This window comes from Dysidea avara, chromosome 2 (genome assembly GCF_963678975.1).
Source record: "Dysidea avara chromosome 2, odDysAvar1.4, whole genome shotgun sequence".
Lineage (NCBI taxonomy): Eukaryota > Metazoa > Porifera > Demospongiae > Dictyoceratida > Dysideidae > Dysidea > Dysidea avara.
In genome coordinates, this window is record NC_089273.1 from 28,119,445 (window position 1) to 28,141,420 (window position 21,976).

Sequence of the window (21,976 nt, forward strand, 5' to 3'; positions counted from 1 at the left end):
TTTAACTGCCTTTGTTCATCATTGACATTGCAATTAGTGCAAGAATATATGGTACTGCTCAAATCTAACGTCGCACTTACTCGAGCGAGTTGATTGCGAGCAATCGAAAATTCGCTAATTAAAGGGGTGTGGCACTTGTTTTACTCGCGATATTCACCGTGCAAGATAGGGGATAAATACTCGCAAGCGAAACAAGTGCCACGCCCCTTTAATTAGCAAATTTTCGATCGCTCGCAATTGACTCGCTCGAGCAAGTGCGACGTTACATTTGAGCAGTACCATAGATAAAATTTTCCTTGAATTCTTTCTGTAAACGGCATGCAAATTGCAAGTAAACGCCTATACCAGTCAACACATACATGCTTTTATAAACAACTTCTAATGTTGGCAATATTTTTTTTCAAATTAATATTAAAACAGGGCATATGGACACAAACTACACCCTGTCAGGTCATATCTCAGTACTGGAACAGAATTATTTGTATTCTGTTACTTGCATCATATAGCCAATTAACTACAGGCTCAAAAGTGCATTGCCATAGCATGCTGGTACAAAAAATTATCAGTGATGAAAGTTTGAAAAAGTAGGCAAAAATCATGTGCCCACATGCCCTGTTTTCACAGGCCCAGTCACATATCTTGTTGGAGGTTTAATTAAGTGGTTAAGAAACATGCCATATAAATAAAAGGTTATGGGTTTGATTCCAGTTGGTGACCTTTCTCTTTTTTTGCTTTGGCAGCAATCTTTTCTACGCCAAAAGAACTCATCATTTAATGTTTTTCTCTAAATTCTTAACCTTATTTGTGTAACATTCTTTTCTGAATGTGTGCGATTTTATTTTCACTCTCTGTGTAATTACTTTGGCATCAATTTATAATGCTTTTAGAAGAAGAAACACGTACACGAGACTATCCTGTATCTATCTATACAGTAGATACTGTTTCAGCATTATAAGTTTAGAATAAGTATCCTCACCATTGTCAGTCATTTGTCACAATAATTTTATGTAGTTGTCTTAGTACTACTGCTATGGTCACAACTTAATTGCTTTCAGGTTTAAAAGGGATGTTGTGTGAATGCATTTAATGCTTATGACTTTTAGTTAGATGTGGACATGGTCCTGCACGTAGAGCAGGTACCAATGCTAGTTATAGTATATTCTGAACCAGTATGAGTGAAAAGGACCGAGATACTTACTGCAATAATATTAAGCAGTCCACATGCTGTAGAAATCTCATTTCAAAATTTCTGTGTGCACTTCTGTTCACATTTTAAACATCATTATGATAATGCAATTCAACCTTTATTTAACATTTAAATATATATATTTTTTAAATACAAGTTACAGAATGCAAATATTCTGTTGCGGTACTAGGGACGCCGATTTTTCTGGCAATATTTTTGAAAAATTATGTTGGTAAAAGCAAAGGTAAAATGCTGGAAAAAATGGGTGGAAAATTGAAAAATGGGCACCAAGGAATGGAAACTTAAGATGAAAAAGATCAAGATACTCTAATAGAACAGTCACGCATAGTGTTAGACAACATATGTTTGATCCTCTAATAGAGCAGTCACACATACCTGTAAGCTTGAGATATTGCAATTAATTTTGATTGATGGTCAGCAAAATAGAGAAAAAATTTGAGCAAATATTGAGCAAAATAAGTAGCTGGAAAGAAAAAAATAGGTGGGAAAAAAAGCTAAATAGGCTCAACCCTATCCAGTGCTGAGAGAGAGAGAGAGAGAGTGTGTGTGTGTGTGTGTGTGTGTGTGTGTGTGTGTGTGTGTGTGTGTGTGTGTGTGTGTGTGTGTGTGTGTGTGTGGGTGCGTGCGTGCGTGCGTGCGTGCGTGCGTGTGTGATATCCAGTGTTTGCAAGCACATGCAGTCACACTGTAGTGATAATGAAGTGCAGTATTACAATGTGTATAACAATGCGTATAATATGTTTATACATAATTATTAATTTTTATGATGTTTGATTTATTAAATTTATTGCAAAGCTCAATCACAGCATCCAAAACACCCATTGTTTTAGCCATTATTTATTAAAAAGGAAATTTCTTTCATTTCATGAACTGCTTCTTATTAGATTACTACACAAATATTTCTCTCTCTCTGACTTTTCCATAGTTTCTCTGTTTAAAATACGCCAACTTGTTTTTTTTAGTAGCCAATTTTTACAATTTTTGGTGGTTATAAATGCTCAATATTTTAAACAGTATTTTGCTGCATGTCCAAGCATTCAGCAACACTGGATAACACTGTCATATGTACCATGTAGATGATGAGGTATGTACTGAAAAAATCAATGCAGGTAGAGTATGCTAATTAATGGAACATATGAATGTATCAAGTTGCAAATGACGTAGCCAGACTTGTAGTGATATATATACTTGCGCATTTATTCATACCTGCATGATTTTCCATACATGTGTGAGACATATAAATGGTAATCAAATTGCATGGCTGTATTTAACTTACTAAAAGGGTACACAATCTGTAACTATATTTACATTTTTGTACTTTTCCTTGAAGAACTTGCAAAGAAACATGGCTGGAGTATAGATGCTGCCAACACTACGAGAAAATTCAGCTTTGCCACCAATTTTTATTATCCTCCTGCACCAGAAACACTTAGAGAATTTGAAAACAGGCTTATGCAAACATTACCAGTGGATGATGTAGTTTTCCTAGGCAATCTGAGTTTTAAAGAGATCATTACTGATGATGAACTTGATGCTTTACAATCAGATCCAACACCATCAGAACAAACAGCAATATTACACCAATTTCTTGATAAGATGATCAGTTGTGAAAATTTTCATCAACGTTTAGAACGTCTTCTTGTAGTAATGGAAGAGTATAGTAGTGGATATGATGATGAAATTAAAAAACTGTCCAATCAAATCAGAAAGAGGATGCATATCAGTAAGTAAGATGTTATATGTACAAGGGTGAATAAATATACTTAAATCCCAGTGTATGGGAGTGTCAAAGTGCCATGCTGGGTGATAACTACCATACAGCTAGACAGAGTGGCTCTGCTGCTGTACGATAGGTAGGTTATCACCCAGTGATAACTAATTTATCACGCTATGGTGGAGCCACTAAGATGTTCATGACATCATAATAACTGCAAATAGTATTGTTTACCAATGAAGCAAAGCACCAAATATGGTAATATTAATACAAAAACTCACCAGTACAGCGCTTAAACCTTTTAAATCTTAAAGAAAACAAGTACTTCTTTACACAGAGTTATAAGACTAGTATAAGTTACCAATGCGATCAACGAAATTAGTGTCAAGGACAGTCTTGTGATGATTTTTGCTTCCCAGCGGTCACTACAGTGAAGAACTACTTTCAAAAATATCTAGCTTAGTCGTTCTCTCTCGCTCACACCGATGGTAACCACTTGCTGGTCTTTTTATCCCTTGCACACCACTACATGTACACCAAGTTCTGACGAAGGCGAATTGTACCTGGAACTGCTGCTTCGTAAAATTGCCCTTCGCTACAGTTTATAGCCAGTATGTAGTGTCTACGAAGTTGAATCTCTATGCGATTCAAATAAAACCTTGAGCACAGCAACAGGAACTTGGTCAACTATTGCAGGAACTCAAACCAGAACTTAGTTTTCTCTCCGTAAACTCCTGTGCACTCCCGCACATTCAGATTTAAAATGGTTATATCTCGTATGCGTGAATGTATCATTGTACTCATCCTCGGCATCGCCTCAGACTCGTGCAATAACAATGATATCACCCTCATAATGGGATATGACTATAACATACGTAGTACTCCTTTTGCTAAGTATAACCACCTTGGCCCATGATTGGATGTACTAGCCTTATAAGCAGGCGACTGCATATTTACATATTTCAAGTCACTTTGGCTATTTTTAGGCATAAGTGCTGTACAAGACTGAATCATAATTATACAGTACCTTTAAAGCCCTTTGTTTACAAAATTGCACATTTACATGTAAGTTATTTCAATGTTTGTAGGGAATTCTAACATTAAGGTATTCAACTACAAGTTGATGTGTTCAGTAATAGACAAATTCCATAATAAGGCTTTTATAGCATATAGGAATAATAGGAATAACCATTGCCCCTATCAGCCTGAATCCCGATCTTTTAGGTGGTAACGTCCAAAGTAACTTCTCCAAATTTTGAAAGGATAGCATATATATGTCATAAGATATGACATTTTGAAATTTGTGGTTATCCCATACATATCTATGTGAGAGGGGTACAGTTGCTCCTTCTGGGAAATCACAAAAATGAGGTATTTCAACGTATGCAAAAACCAAAAATTCATAAGTACATATATCTCAATTTTATACAATTTGTAGATGTGAATGTCAACAATAACCTCTCCAAGTTTTAAATGGATAGTGTATATACTGTAGGTCATAAGATATGACATTCCCATAATTTGTGTGAATACCGAGAAGGGGCAACTGGTGCCCCTCTCACTGACAATGTATGGGAAAATTGCTACTTCAAAATATCATATCTCATGACTTATATGCTATCATTTTAAAGCTTGGAGAGGTGACTTAATACAATGACACCTACAAATAGTGTAATATTTAGGTTGCTAGGAGCAACAGTCGATTTTTTCATTATTATGAAATTTGTCCATTCAAATAAACCAGGGGTCCAGTTTTGTAGCTATTAAGCTACCGTGTCCCTTACTACATGAAAATTAATTAACTATGTACAAAACTGTTATTGTATAAATTATTCATTCATTTTTTGTTTTGTAGTAGCACTTGCTACCTTTATTAATTTAGTTATAATGTGTTTTAAATTCACAAAGAATAGTGCTGGATTTTGAATTTCAATATATACAATATTAATGCAAAAAAAATAATATCAAGATTTCAATTTTTCAATTTGATGTATCACAGTAATTGAATGAACACATAAAGTGTGCCAGTGGCTGATATTTCTATGTAATAGTTATACCACAGCTACAAGGGATTTGCTTACACCCAAGCCCCAATGGCTGCAGGCCCAAGGACTATAAGGGTGTACATATATACTACACCCTAAGGCGCCATGCTGTGATATATAACTAGGCAATGGCAAACTGTGGTATATAAGCAATAAGTATACCCTGCTTTGTGGCTATGCCTACCATGTGAAAGAAAACCACCAATCTATGAGTACACATGGAAAGGGAATTTGGACGTGTAAAAGAGTTGAATTTTAAAGAACACAATTCCAGCCACCATGTGGGATTCAATCAATGAAGTTGTTTATGTTTGCTGCATGATAACCAACTTCAGCCCTCCCTTAGTTAGTTAACATTATTTTTATGTGTTAAGTTTAAAATAAATTGTTGTATGTAATTTGTCTAGTGAATCATAAATTATTACATTGTAACTTTAACATGAAAATATCTTTTTCTATTATTATTAATCACAGACTGTAGAATTGTAATGGTTCTGTCCATTGTATATAATTAAAAGTAGTCTTGGGTTCACGGTGATCCATTGGCTACACTATTCATCTGTTGTCAGTACTCAATTTAGGCATTACTAGTGGAGGTGTACAGACAAACTTTCGTGCAAAGGTACAGTTCTGGTCACTTGTAGCAGTTAAAACAGCTATGTCTCTCTGCATGCCAATGGAAAGTAAGCGAAGTTCAATATCACCTCCCCAAGTTGTAGTTAGAGGAATCCCTTGATATTTTTGCAACCACTGAATGACATTTAGTCTGCTTTCTTTGTGAACATCAGGGTGCTTCTACATAATAGACTGAGCCACCTTTCTATGGCGTTGGCAAATACCTTTATCACCATCACTAACTTGGGGTATCAGCCCAGCCTGGTGAGCAATTGAATGGTACAGGCAGTTTCCGTCACCTTTTACCACATGTTGTTTGACATTCATGCGCTGCAAAGCAGCCTGTAATGAAAGTGAGTTGGTCTTGGTTGATCCTACAATTTGCACATCACCAGTTGTACTACACTTTCCTGGGTCTGATGTGGCATTCTGTGATGAAAGTTTACTGGGACAAGGTAAGAGTTTACATAGTGGCAACACAATTTTGCTAGGTGCTGGTTTATCTGTATTTATTGCATCTTGTATCATCACTTGACAAGCTTGCTTTACTGAAGGCTTGCTGATCATATGAGGTATAGCAGCTGGCTTCAAAATAAAATAGTTTAGCAATCTGTAAAGCTTTCATCATAAATGCAGCATTGCACCAAATCTGCTGAACAAAAACCTGCTTAAGGCACTGGACAACAAAATCACTCCACGTAAAGTTTCCAACATGCATCTGTGTTTGGATTTGATAAAAATAAGTATGCAAATCAGATAAGCACATCACTCCTTTCTGCTCCACTGAGCGAAATGCTGGAATATTTCTGCAAGCATCTGTTATTGTCATCTTGCCACAAACATAGGGGCATTTGACTTCTAAACAGCCTGTTTTGTGTTCATCCTGATTGGGATCAGTCACTATGCCATTTGGGCTTGTTTCAAGCCAGGATTCAAACTCATCAACGATCAAGCCACACTTGGTTGCCTGGACATTCACTCCTTGACTATGCTGGTACTGCACATAGATAACATCTCTTTCATGTTGCTTTCCGTAAGAAATTGCTGCAGTGTTAATTTGTGATGGGTAAAGGTTTTTTTCGTATAAATGCTTCACATGTGGTAGTGCTTTTTCTATGGTACACTTCTTTCATAATTGAAGCAGTGATTCATAATTTTCTTGCATTAAACCAGAGTTCTGAATCTGACTGCAATGTAGTAGCAACTTCAAGGTCTTTCCTTTGCTCTAAATTTAAAACAACATGGTTTCTGTATAGCACATTGGTGAGATGTGGCAGAACCACTGATTCTTCCTCCTCTGTGTCATTCGCACCACTCCTTGCATGGGTATAACAGTGATCATGCTTCACGTGAACCACTTTGGCTGCTAAATCATCTTGAAACTTCTTTTTTGCAGCATCCCGTGCAACTCTCTCTCTTTTTACTTGATCAAAATGAATTTCCAGTGGAGGTGGTGGTGGTTTATCATCAAAAAGTTGTAAGAAACAAGAAGACCCATATTTCATTAGGAGAGACCTTGCTTGAGTTGCCGTTTTTCTTTCAGCTAGTATCTTTGCCACTTGAACTGCATTATTAACAGATAGAATCTTACTTTGTCTAATGGCAAATATTAGAATCCTTACTTTTTTTGGGTCAATAATCCCTCTAGACAGTGGTCGACAATCTCACTTATTTATGTGATGTATCTTGAGTCACTTTTGTACTCCATATTCCTCTTTTTAAGGACAAACATCATCTATTGGCCAGGGTTCAGCGTTCCTTTTTCTTGGCTGGTTCCACACTTGTAGCTGCTCTGTACAATCTCTCTGTTCATCCTCTCCGAGACCATAGTTTGTATAGTCCTATAAACAGTACTGAGTAGCTGTCACATGTTTGCAACATCCTGAGAGATTTGCTGGGCAAGCACAGCAAGCAGTAACAACACGAGCAAAGGACTCATCAATAACAAAAGCCACATGATACGTATATCCGGTCTTTCTTCATTGATGGCAATACTGCTGCTGCAATACAAACATAACCAGAAACACTTGGCATTGGGTGGTACTTGATGTTCTGTACTTGGTCATCTTTGTAAAATCGATATGCCTTGTCCAGAGTTCTGGGAACGTAAAAATAATCATATTGCACTGCTGGTTGCTCATCGGGATTTGAATTTAATTTTGGTTTACCTTGTTCATAGTTTGTTGATTTAATTTGTGCCTGTTTGTCTGCAATTCCCTCTAAATAGCTGACTCATCTAAGCAACACATTATGATCAACTAAGAAATCATAAAAGTGCTGAAGGTAATATTCGGAACTTTGTATAATCTACTTGTCCACAAAGAATCATCTGCAGCTGGTACAGAATGAAGCAACCTTGATGGCAATGACTGAGGATCAGCAGCAGCCAGCTTTTTTCAACAGTTTTTCCCTTTTTCAGGATCCAACCAAATGCTGATCCCATCCATAGTTGATATCATACAGTACGATGGTACTGTATTATCGTACTGTATGGTAGGGACGACGAAGATGTGGGCGTGGTCTACGAAGATAAATCAAGCCAAAATCATCTTTGCAAACCCTTCACGGCCACTTGACAGTATTGGTCAGGTATAACCAAGCCCAAACATGCCTTCAGAACGACCAGAAGCATTTTCGATTAGGTGCTACGAAATTTAAACAAAAAATTATTTTCACGAATTTTCTACTGCCTGCCTGCCTGCCTGCCTGCCTGCCTGCCTGCCTGCCTGCCTGCCTGCCTGCCTGCCTGCCTGCCTGCCTGCCTGCCTGCCTGCCTGCCTGCCTGCCTGCCTGCCTGCCTGCCTGCCTGCCTGCCTGCCTGCCTGCCTGCCTGCCTGCCTGCCTGCCTGCCTGCCTGCCTGCCTGCCTGCCTGCCTGCCTGCCTGCCTGCCTGCCTGCCTGCCTGCCTGCCTGCCTGCCTGCCTGCCTGCCTGCCTGCCTGCCTGCCTGCCTGCCTGCCTGCCTGCCTGATGCGTTCAGTCAAGCGTAGCGGAAAATTGGTTACAGCTACAGCCTTACTTCTTTGGCGGAAATGCTTCGAATTTCATGGAGACGAAACTTTTAGTATTTTAAATATCCTACAATGTATACGCTATTGCTTACTGATTTTCCTTTGTTCCTTCTTTATCGTGGCCATTGATCATCAGTAGGGCTTCCATATCAATAGGGCTTCAATAATCATTGTGAATACACGTGTTATTGCACCAAACTTTTAGAATACATTTGTGATTTGATGTTTGGACCTATCGTACGTCGTTGACAAGATACACGCGTAAGACGTCTTGTTTGGTATTAGTGTGTTTGTTGTTTAGCAGCTAGGTTTAACTGCTTGCATTTCTAAACGCATTTCTTTGCGACTAACACACTCTTCGCTATTACAGTATTAACACTTCTTTATGTATCCTTGCATGTGCTTACTTTTGTCTACACAAGTCAGCAAAACCATATACATACATGATTGGAATAGTCAAATAACTATCTAAAGCTGTTAACACTAGTAAGTGTAAAATTTATATACAAAACTTCTAATTCAATGCATGAATAATAATGTATTAAGTGCATGATCTCATAGAAACCTTGCATATTATGTTTTGTCACAATTCCTTGTCAGTTGTCAGTCGCTCCAGCAGCATCGTCCTTATGTGCAACAATTACTTATTGTGTTCCACCATATTCCCACTAAAATGATCAATGTGTACTGTATAGCTAACCTATGACAGGTACAAAGAAAGCATAGCTTATTTGGTAACATCATTGTTAACAAAGTTATAGCTAACGAATGTGTAAAAGGTAGAGTAGGGCTTATCATACAGTACGATAGTAACTGCATAGTAGGGACCACAAAGGAGTAGGCGTGGTCCACAAAATAATATCACCCAAAAACCAGCCTCAATTTTCCCTTACAACGATGAAGCAGTATTGCTGAGGTAAAACTAAACCCAAACAAGCTTTCAGATCGACCAAAAATGCTTTCAACAAGTTCTTGATTAAAATGCTGTGTAACGAGTTGAACATAGCTGACAACGAAGCGTAATGGTAACTTCACTTTTAACACGATAATTGATATAGCTGGGGTACGTGGTGCCTTTTCAGATGCGGTATGCGTGGGGTCACCAGCTATAATAAAATTATTTACAAAAAAGTTAACAAACAAGTACACGAAATAATTTGGAATTTTCAACTAGAGTAGGGACGACAGTACATTGATAAAAAGTACTGAAACAAGTGCATAGGGGTAGTGAACAATACTAAAATACAGTTAAATAATAAGACGTGTTATATCCCTACTGTGCTTAAGATGCCATAATGGAAATGCACAGTAGGGATATAACACGTCTTATTATTTAACTGTATTTTAGTATTGTTCACTACCCCTATGCACTTGTTTCAGTACTTTTTATCAATGTACTGTCGTCCCTACTCTAGTTGAAAATTCCAAATTTTTTCGTGTACTTGTAGTATTGCAACCCTAGTAAAATAGAAAGAGATACATAATACAATATTTGTAAAGGAAATATTGGGAACTATGCAATGTTTTTGCCTGGAGTATATTTTCTAAAGAACTGGCCTGAGGTTGCATATGTACAGTCTAGACACTGATCCAGGAAAAAGCATTTGTTATTTGCTACTGACCTTTCAATCAGATCTGATTTCTTCCCTGAAACTGGAGCACCACAGCAAATCAGCCACCTTTTCAGCTGCTCCACAGTCAGTTGGTTTGGTGACTTTCCATTGAGTGAAGCACCAGGAATATCAGTCTCAATCAACATCAAAATATCACCATCTGGAGGTTTGTTACAATCATTTGGTGCCTTCTTGGTGGGTGGTCTATGCTTCACTTCTTCATTGCAATTCGCCATCATTGTCTTCGGCATCATCATAATCACCAACATCAACTGAGCAGCCTCTTATCTCTTGCATTGTATAGTATGTGTAAATTAATTCGCTATACCATGGTGCTGTTTTACCTGTAGAAAGACTCTTATTATCTTCCACTGCTATGGGGATATTCTCCAAATCGCTCAAATCTCCCATTGAATCAATGCACATGTCCCACTACTAAAGATGCCATTTTTATTTGTGATGTAATTTTGGATAAGGATCATTCAGAAAGATTGCATAATTCAAGGTTAATATTGCAAAACCATCCCTACATGTAAATAACTCACAGTAGTGGCCGTGTGTTTTAATTGTGGCGTGCGCTTTGTAACTTCTTGGCTGTGTGATTCACTACCATGAGTCTTGATACCACAGCTACAAGGGATTTTGCTTACACTCAAACCCCAATGGCTGCAGGCCTGCGGGCTATAAGGGTGTACATATATGCTACACCCTAAAGCGCCATGCTGTGATATATAATTAGGCCATGTGGTATATAAGCAATAATTATACCATGCTTGTGGCTAGGTCTAGTTATCGCGCCTCCATCTCGTCGTGTATTTCATTGGTCAAATGCTCCATGGAAAAAACTCTCATGACATTTTCGTTCTATCAAATGGAATTTTCAAGGAACTATTGACGATACTACTCAATTTGTTAACACTATTTATTCATCCACCCTGAAGTTTGTTCCATCATGTATTCCGAAAGGCCCACGACCAACACCATGGTGGAATTGTTTTTGTGAGGCAGCATCGCAGCACAAGGTGAGATGTTGGGAAAGTAATGATATGGTTGGATTTAGACAGGCCTCTCTTTCTGCCCATTCAATATACAATCAAGCTATCCAGGATTATAGGGATAAGATACGAAAGGAGCTTCAACGAAACTCAGCTAGTAAGCGTTGGTGGTCATTAACTAAGAGCTTGACTGGATCCCCACCTCTGTTAGCCGACCTATGGCTCCATCTGCATACCAACTTGCTGCTCATTTTTCCTCCAAACTGTCTCATCCAACTAACTCTTTACCACTTCCTACACTTGACGATTGTCATACTTCATTATTATTGCAATTTCGCATTAAAGTTTCCCATGTGAAATGTATTCTATCCTCTCTGGATACAGCCAAATCCATTGGTGATGATAACGTCAGTCCGTATGTTTTGAAATTATGTTCTTCCGCATTATGTGGACCTTTGACAGCTCTTTTTCAAAGAATATGTTACAACTCTACATTACCTACTTCATGGAAAATCAGTAGAGTAACCCCTATTTACAAGAAAGGAGCTTGCTCCGACCCTGCTAATTACTGTCCAATTGCTGTCTTGCCTACTCTGTCACGTGTTTTTGAACAGTTATTGATGACCCAGTTACAGCGCCAGATCCTCCTTCATATACCACCTGAGCAGTTCAGTTTCCTGAAAGGATCCAGTACTTCAGACGCTGGTGTCTCTTTGGCCTCCACTATTACTACTGCGATTAACCACCGAGCAGAGGTTAAACTGGTTGCTCTGGACATCAAGGGAGCTTTTGATCATGTGCGGTGGGATGGCCTATTGGAACACCTTTGGAGCATCGGCTGTCGTGGTAGAGTTTTCCACCTATTTAAGTCCTATTTATCTGATCGATACATTAGGGTTGTTACTCCAATGGATTCATCTGCTATTTCTGCAGGTGTACCGCAAGGAGCCATTTGGTCACCATTGTTGTTTAACCTCTATATTCGCCTGCTTCCAGGAATACCAAAACATTGCTTAGTAATTGGTTATGCAGATGACCATACTCTTGTTATCACCATCCCTCGTAAAGAAAATCGTGCTATTGCTGCTGCTCATCTCAATGCTGATCTAGCAGCATTACATGAATATGGCACTTGCTGGAACATTGAATTTGCTCCATCAAAGACCTTTTCATTAGTGATTTCTTTAAAATCAGACACCTCTGATCACCCTCCATTATTTAAATGCTGTTCGTATCCCTGAAGTGTCCTCAGTCAAGGTCCTTGGATTTATTTTTGATTCTTCCCTTATCTGGCAGAAATATATTGACAGTGTCATAAGTCGTGGGAAACAACGTTTGGGCCAGTTGTATCGTTGTCGATCTTTATTTGGAAGTCAGAGCATTGCCACCCTTTATAAATCCTGGATCCGCCCTGTACAGGAATATGGTTGTATTGTCTATTCCGGAGCAGCATTGACTCATCTGAATCGTTTGGATCAGTTCCAAGCTAGTGTTGAGAACATGTGTGGTTTTACATTTCAATCTCTAACTGATCACCGGAATGCTTCAATTCTGGGTCTTACTTGTCGCCTTCTGGCTGGAGAGGGTCGTGGTAATCTGCAATCCTTCTGTTCTAAGTTTAAGATTCCACTTAGATCATCTCAGAGGTAGCGTGGTTTTGATCCAGCCAGCCATCTACGTTTCCAGAACCCATGCAACTTTCATACTTCAGACCGTTTTCGTTGCAGTGGCAGGCTGCAGTTGTTGACCTATGGGATTCAATTCCACCAAATATTCTATTAGAAAGTCACACAAATGGATGGCGGACTGTTTTACAGAACATACAAAGATATATTATGACTCTATAATAACTGTGTATATAGCTATGTACTGTACTTTTCTACAGCAAGGTTTACAAAACATAAAAATTAAAAAAAACGCCTACCATATGCAACATTACACAATCCTTACCATTGTAAACAACTTTGCAATAACAAGTGCCTAAATTAACCAACGATTATTTACCTGAGCCACTGCTGAGTGTATAGCCAATGTTTCTTTGGTGAATAACTCATTAATCACAAGCAGATGGGTGTGGCATTACTAAAGGCTCTGAAACGTCTGATTTATCAATGATTTCTACCTGTATCAATCTCTAACAGGTACTGTTTCACTATAATTTCTATCTATAATCGTTTCATCTACTGGGTGTAGGTATAGCACGATTACTCAAGATATGACTAAAATATATGCACTCTCCCTTGAGTGATGTGTGCTCTCAGGAATCATTTGTATAATTCAGTCATATACCTCACAAAAGTGTTATATCAGTGAATCCCAAGCAGTGATGGTATAAGTTATATATAATGTAATGCTCCCCTGGTAGGTAAAATAACTAATGAGTGCTCACCCCAATTGCACTATAGTCAGTACACATTCACCTGAGCCCCCACGAAATATAGTATCATCAAAGAGGCGAACATGTGTTCACTCCCAATGGCTTTGTACTGGAACAAGCATGTTTTCATGTTGTAAACATGTTTGCGCACCTGAATCGTCCATACTAAATGTATGGGATATTTTTAAAACCCCATAACTCACTTGTTCTTGCCGGTATCAAAGCGCTTTTTTGATTAATGTTTCCGGCAGTTAAAGGGCTTCACAGCGCTACTAAATGTTTGGGCAGCTGGCCCATGTAACATGAGTTATTAACAAGAAACGAGGGCTCAGGTGAACGCAAACAGACTCAAGTATCTGATGATCGATGGGTGTGGCCATCAGAACATTAGTCATATGTCATTATGCTTCAACACACAATGTTAGTAAGCCTACAATTGTGGGATTGAGATTTTCAGTTTACCATTTTGTACTGTATTAAGCCTACTACATTATTGGGATAATAATTATTAAGTCAAGTACTTAGGACTATAGATTACTAAATAATTTAAATGCAGCAGTCTTAGTTCAGTCATTTTTGGTATGTTAGGTGGCTGACATGTGGTAGGTATAAATATGCATCCACACATCACCCAAACAATTATGTTAGTGATCACTCACCATAGAATGCTCTAGTCAAATTTTGCTCAACCTAGGAGGGGTAGGACATGATGTCATATCCCATATTATTATTTTTTAATATAATTGAATTCCAATGATAATTACATGATGAAAAAGCCACTTAATTCATTGAAGATGCCAATGTTAATTGCATTTACTGCTAGTGACCTGGTATGAACAATATAATTTTATGTATTTTGTGGTGGTTGAACGCAGTGAATTAGACAGAAAATAGGCTCTCACATGAATACCGTATGTGGTTGTGTCACATCCCCACATAACGCATGGTATATAAGGGTGGGATAGTGTGCATTAATTCATTCTATGCCACGTGTGTAATACAGGTTGGCTGATAGTGTGTATTGAGCGACACAATGTCTCTAGAAGAGAAGGTTGACCTGCTTATGCAAGATATCTGCCAGTCCAGGCAGGAAGTGGAGCAAAAATTTGCAGCCTCAATAGCTGAAGTGAAGCATGAGGTGAATGCCGCTCAGGAGAAAACTTCCCAAGAAGTGGCAAGAAAGATCGGCAATACCAGCTATCCATTTTGCAAGAAGGGGCACGAGCACCAATATAAATTCAACTGCGGTGTGGAGGAGGCAATTAGTTGTGCCTGCACCGAGTTGGCAAAAGTCAACTTGTCCGTTCCTGAGGAGAAGAAGCCCTGACGAAAGCAGCATCAAGCCTGGAAGAGGATATGGAACAATTGGTTACCAGGAAAAAGCATATTAAGATCGCCAATCGGTCCGATTTTGGATGGGGCACTGTTGCCCATTATCAAGAGGACTCTTTGGCGTCTGGCCCAGATGATGAGAAAGAGACAGATAAAGCTGAATCCCGTTCCAAGAAAGATGCCAAGAAAGATGTTGAAAACAGTTCCAACAAGCAGACCACCCATAAAATTCGAAACAAGTCTATTTGTGGAACGTGGCACCGTTTTCAATCCCTATTAGGAGTCATACTGTATATCTATGGTCAAACCATATCATACTGTAATTTGGAGCTGGCTGAGCACCAAAGCCATGAGCAAATTGCTTTCCCATGATATTTCCAACCCAGTATCTCGATATTTCCTGAGTATCTAAGTGCCCTCAGTATCCTAGCCTAATATATAGCTATACAAAATATAATAACTTAACAGTAAAGATTACACTGCATGCAGATAGTGTAAAACTAATTCTCTTTTAACTACTTAAGACCAGAAGCTGAATTATCTAATTGAATGACTAGCTGTATATCTTACTGACCAGCTCAGCATTTTATTGAGTAGGCACAGTTTACTAACATATATAGTATATAGCCAAAGTGTATGATTTTGTTGCCTTTTTAATAAACAAATTTGGAACTATAGCTACAATTCAAACTATTAATATTGTATAAGACAAAGCCAAGTGCTATATTAGCATCAAGGTCAAGATAAATTACAACTATATGGACACAGTGTGGAGTCTATGAAATTTGTAAACCTGAACCCCTAAATCTGTAGTGCACGAGCACTACAAAGGGGCTAGGGGGTTATAAATATTATGGACTCCATATTGTGCTCGTATAACTGATTTAGACACTATTTTACTTTTCACTCAGATTACTTACCTCGCACATGGCTGTTTCTACTGTACACTCAGCAAAAGCGGCTGGTTTTCTCATATTAACACTAGCACCATGGCAACTATACATGCTCATATGGCTAAATAAGCACCCTCATTACATCACTGCACATTAATAATGAGGACTTTCGGTTGCACTGGGTTGCTCTGACATTGCCAAGAGACTGAAGAAAGCTGCCATGCAGGCCACTCCAAAGGATGAAGGTGATTGAAAGATTCAGTGAGAATTTTGACAGTCCTGTATAACACATAAGGCAACAAAGCTTACCATAGGCAAACTTTATATAGTCTTTGTTTCTCACAAACTGGCTGGTTTGTCTAGGTCTGGGAAAATTGGTCTTATCACCCATGTCAGCTGGTTGGATTATTTACATTGAACACAAAGCTACATGAATACATTATCATGTCAAAATCACCCAGGTTTGAGTGGTCTGCTCTTTTCCCAAGCACAGTGGCAAGACATATGAGCAGTCTGGTGCATTGATACAGTTCTGGCAAACCTGGGGATAGTTGTATGTGTATGGGTGTATAGCTCATGGTGTTGAAAATAGACCTATGCTTTACATTTTAGCCTGTCAGTTTTGAACCATAAATGGCCTACGAGTGTTGTGTATTAGGCACATGTATATTGTACGCATGCGTGTACATTGGATTCAGGGCACATTTATTAGAATCGTGACATGAGGCATTGTTATGGTAGTCATCAATATACAACAGATTGGTGACGAGGATGGCTCATGGTAACATTCGCGAATTTGATCCAGCCAAAGGGTCAGTTGAAGATTTTAAGCAACGCTTTGAATTCTATTGTTTAGCAAACAATATTAAAGCTGAAGACAACACACAGATAGCTTGAAAGAAAGCCGTCTTCGTCACAATGTTAGGGCAAGTAACCTTTGCCAAACTCAGAGACTTAGCTAACTCTCGTGAAATCATAGATCTCACCCTCGCTGACATAGTGGGTGTGCTGACAGCACACTATCGCCCTCACACAACTGAGATTGCTGAACATTATAACTTTTTCAAATGCGTGCAAGACGATGGTGAGAGGGTAGCAGACTTTGTGGCAAACCTGAGGCATCTAGCAAAGACCTGTAATTTTGGGCAGTATCTGAACACATCCCTGCATGATCAGTTAGTGTGTGGACTACGTGATCATAAATGTCAATGGGATCTCTTGAGTATAAGTGACCTGACACTTGATGTAGCACTGCAGAAAGCCACAGCAGCAGAAACTGCAGACAAAGGCAGCAAACACATTCATGCAGATATGACAAGTGACCAACCTCTTAGCCAGGAGCTTCGGCAGCCCAGAGTAAGCCTTGCTATTGCTGCGTCAGATCAGGCCACCAGCCAGCCCATTGTAAGTTTCGAAATGCTTCATGTCAGAAAGTGGGACATTTGACAAGTGTCTGTAGAGGGAAGAAACCTAGGAAGGCTGACGGATCCTCAAGCAAAGCAGTTAAGGCAGTGCAAGAATAAAATGATGGGTCCAGCAGTGACAACTCAGGATGTATGCATACGATCCTACAGCTGGGAACCAAGGCTGGTAAGTTTTTGCTCACAGTTTTAATCAACTCAGTGCCCATTGAAATGGAGGTAGATTCTGGAGCGGAGTGATCTACGGTACCACTATCAACATTTAACCGCAAGTTAAAGGCTGTTTGTAAACTGAAGTCCTCCACTGTGTCCTTTTACCAGTATGACAAGTCACCTCTTACAGTTTCGAGTGAATGCCAAGCACAAGTTAAAATCAATGAGCAGGCTATCCCAGCGACGTTTGTGGTGGTTGATGTCAAGAAGCAGTTTCCCTTGCTAGGTAGGAACTGAATGTCACTGCTACACTATGATGTAGTCCAATTGATGGATCAAGCCCCACAAGTCCACCATACTTCCTCTGACAGTTCAAGTACAGCATTAGTTGAAGAATTTTCTGATGTATTCAAGGATGAACTTGGAGTTCTGAAGGGAATCGAGGTGACCATTATTGTTGAAGAGTCCACGGTTCCTCGCTTTCACAAACCATGACTGGTACCTTTTGCGCTCAAGGAGAAAGTTGAACAGCAACTACTGAAGCAGGTAGATGAAGTGGAACTTGTTCCAATAGAGAGAAGTGATTGGGACACCCCTATCATGGTTGTCCACAAAAAAGATGGTGGAATCAGAATTTGAGGAGAATTCAAAGTCTCAGTCAACCCAGTTTTGCAAGCCCAGACATGCCCCTTGCCGACCCCAGAAGAAATCTTTAGTACATTAGTGAATGGAGAGTCATACACCAAACTTGATCTGGCAAGAGCATACAAACAGATGAAGGTGAAACAGGAGTGCCAATCATTGTTGACTATTAATATGCATCGTGGACTATTCTAGTATACACGGCTCCCATTTGGCATTACAACAGCACCGTCATTGTGGCAAAGGGCTATCTCACAAGTGTTAGCTGACTTAACTGGAGTGGTCTACTACATAGATGACATATTGGTTACAGGCCGTACCAGAGATGACCACATCTCCAACATACGTGCATTTCTAGAACAGATACAAGAATATGGCATCAAATTGATGAAGTCAAAGGGTCAATTTTTTTCCACGGAGCTGGAGTTTTGGGATCACAGATTGTCCCCTGATGGTATCAAACCTACTGAAGACTGTGTCAAGAGCCTACAAGAGGCACCTGCCCCTACCAACAAACAGGAGCTGCAGTCATTCTTAGGTATGTTAACATACAATGCCAAGTTTTTACCTAATATGTCACACACCTTGTATCCCCTTTACCAACTGTTACATAAGAATGCTCCTTGGGTATGGAGGAGTAAACAACAGAAAGCTTTTGAGGCAAGTCAAATCACAGCCCTAGCACATTATGATGTTAAGAGACCCCTCAAGTTGTACTGTGATGCTTCGGCGTATGGGGTAGGAGCTTGCCTAGTACATGTAATGGACGATAATAGTCAGAAACCAATTGCTTATGCATCACGCACACTTACGAAAGCAGAAATGGCTTATGCTCAAATAGATCGTGAAGGCTTAGCCTTAGTGTTTGGTGTTCGCTGCTTTCACAAATATTTTTATGGACGTTCCTTCACATTGGTGACCAATCACTGGCCTCTCTGCAAGATATTTAGCAGTAAAGTGGGAATCCCAACTATGGCAGCTGCTAGAAAGCAGAGATGGTCTCTCATACCAAGTGCATATCAATACTCCATTGAGCATGTCAATGGGATTGCCAACCAGTGTGCTGATTGTATGTCCAGGCTACCCTTATCTGAGAAATCCAGAGACAACACAGAGAAGGTACACATTGTTATTCAGGGGAATGACTTGCCAGTCACTGCATCACAGATTGCTAAAGAATCAGAATGTGATAGTGAACAGTCCATTGTGATTAAGTCCATTCAGTATGGTCATTGGCCAGGTAATAATTTGGTTGAATTGGGGGCCATTTCACAAACGGCATCACGAATTGACATTTATAGATGGTTGCATTTTGTGGGGGTTGTGGGTTATCATTCCCAATGTTTTTCGTAAACCTTTGTTGCAAGAGCTGCACACCAGCCACTTGGGCATGAACCGTATAAAGTCTCTAGCACACAGTTATTACTGGTGGCCAGATCTAGACGCAGAAATAGAAGAGCTTGCTTGTAACTGTGTAGAGTGTAGTCTAACTAGTAGAAACCCTCTGAAAGCCCCAGCCCACCCATGGCTAGTACCACAATACCCATGGCAGAGAGTCCATGTAGATTATGTTCAATTTAAAGACCGCTTACTGTTAGTTGCTATTGATGCTTACTCTAAATGGCCAGAGGTGCATGTGGTATCCTCCACATCTGCACAACAGACAACTGATAAACTCCGCAACATGTTTGCATGTTATGGGCTCCCAACCACATTGGTTTCTGATAATGGATCACCATTTCAGTCAGCAAAGTTTCACATGTTTATGATAGCTAATGGTATTCTCCATCGTCGGGTACCTCCCTATCATCCGGCATCTAACGGCCTAGCAGAAAATATGGTGAAAACAATCATACACGCTCTGAGCAAAGTGAAGATCACTAAGGATGCCACAATTGTGACCCATATTGCTCGTTTCTTAGCTACATACCGCAATACTCATCGTGCAACCACCTCACGGACACCAGCAGAACTCCTGTTTAACCGGTCGCCAAGAACTTGCCTGTCATTAGTTCATCCATGTACCCCACACTGTGTGGGACAGTCAGTGGAACTCAAAGTAGGAGACCACCAACCTAGAGCTTTTATTGCCAATGATGAGGTAATGGTTCGTGACCTTTCGGCTAAATGCTACTGACAAATGGAGCACAGGTACAGTGTCTAGAGTCCTGGGCCCACTTAACTATGAAGTGCTGGTGGATGGCCATACTCGCCAAGCTCATATTGACCATCTATTGCCTTGTCAGGGCAGGATTGAGCAGCCCACAGTGCCTATACCTGCCACAGCACCTCCTAACCAACCTGTCACTTCACCAGAAATAGAGTCAGACAGTACAATAGTGCCACTGAGCCCCCTGGAAGTTGATAGGAGTAATGCTGCTGACACTCCCCGCCAGGAATTAGTTACCTTACAGCCCATCAGGAATCGCCACCCTCCTCAACGTCTCATTGAGGAAATGTCTTGACTTTATCTGAACTGAACTACATGCATACAATTTATTGCCCTTGATTGTAATCATTTTCTGTATTAATTATAGATTTTCCTTTTTACAGTGATTGAAATTGTGCATTGTACATTTTTTTTCTTGTAACCATGCACTCTTCCCCTTTTTAGGAGGGAGGAAGTGTTGTGTATTAGACACATGTATATTGTACGCATGCGTGTACATTGGATTCAGAGCACATTTATTAGAATCGTGACACAAGGCATTGTTATAGTAGTTGTGAGTATACAACTATAAGTGGATCCCTATGTATTCCATAATTTGAAGGGATTACTGGGGCACTATGCTCAAATTTTAGTATACATTCTGTGTAAACTGTCATTGGTACAAGCTTACTCTCTAGGAAGGTACGTATGAAACACAATGCTATATATGTATGCACGAAAATATCATATTAATATTCTTCCTGTTTGTAACACACTGGTACCACCTGATAAAATAATGCTTGTCTTGATGTACTAGTGTACACCATCTTTATATCTTTTGTAGATAAAATCGTGTATGCATCTGTTGCATCTGCACGAAACGTAGGGAATGACTATGTTGGTGAAGCAGCAAGAAAAGGTGTTCAAAAAGCTCTTTGCTGGATCAAAAAACCGTAAGTTTACTTATATTATACAAATTCTGCACTTTCTTCATGTGTATTATATAGCACAAAGAAGACTTTAGCAATTGGTTTTATTGGATATGTAAAGTTGCATGGGAAGCCTTCATATGTTCTGGTGACCAACTGTTATGTACTTGACAGTGAAGAAGTTGCTGTAGACAGTGTGATTGGATTTGATGGTAGTGATGAGCAATTGAATATAAAAGATCTTATGGTGACAAACTCATATTCATCTAGTGGAAAGAAAATGGTATGTAATTGACGTGGGACAATAGAAATGATACAATACAAAATAGTATACATTTTCAAAATTTTGTTAATATCAAGACACGCGATAGTGTGTCATACTGCCCAAGAAGCTGGTACGCCACACTGTGGGTTTTATGTATCCGCCCAAAATCAGCCAAGCTGTGAAAAAATGGTGCGGCCTTTAAAATCCTTGTGAATTTCTTGGCCACCACCTTTGATTGTGCAACTTGTTTCACCCAGGCTTTAAAGGCCACAACATTTTTCACAGCTTGGCTGTTTATATGTGGATTTCACTTCTTTTTTACTTTATAAGACCAGCTTATGGCTGACTTTCAGGTTTATTTTTACTCACATTCCTTCTTATCTATACTAACACAATGTTATCTATACTAACACAATGTTATCTATACTAACACAATGATGATTATTGAAGACAGACTTATAAATGTATCAAGACACACGGTAGTGTGTCGTACAGCCAAGAAGCTGGCACGCAACACCGTGAGAGGAAGAAAGAAAACACGATTTTCACACTTCGTAGCTCTGTGTTGCCTTTGCGAAACAAGACAATGTTTGCTGTGGACATGCCCACCAATGTC

At 39.4% G+C, this 21,976-nt stretch overlaps 1 protein-coding gene across 5 annotated transcripts in view; it reads left to right on the forward strand.

Moving 5' to 3' along the window:
* LOC136244156 (uncharacterized) overlaps positions 1 to 21,976 on the forward strand; it is a 109,063-nt gene that overhangs the window by 22,724 nt on the left and 64,363 nt on the right. For 4 of the 5 annotated variants that reach the window (XM_066035675.1, XM_066035707.1, XM_066035686.1 and 1 more), the window contains 3 exons: positions 2,538 to 2,930; positions 21,011 to 21,119; positions 21,174 to 21,378. In XM_066035675.1, coding sequence (XP_065891747.1) covers positions 2,538 to 2,930; positions 21,011 to 21,119; positions 21,174 to 21,378 — 707 coding nt within the window. The remainder of the gene's footprint in view (positions 1 to 2,537; positions 2,931 to 21,010; positions 21,120 to 21,173; positions 21,379 to 21,976) is intronic. The other variant, XM_066035704.1, reaches the window with a different exon arrangement.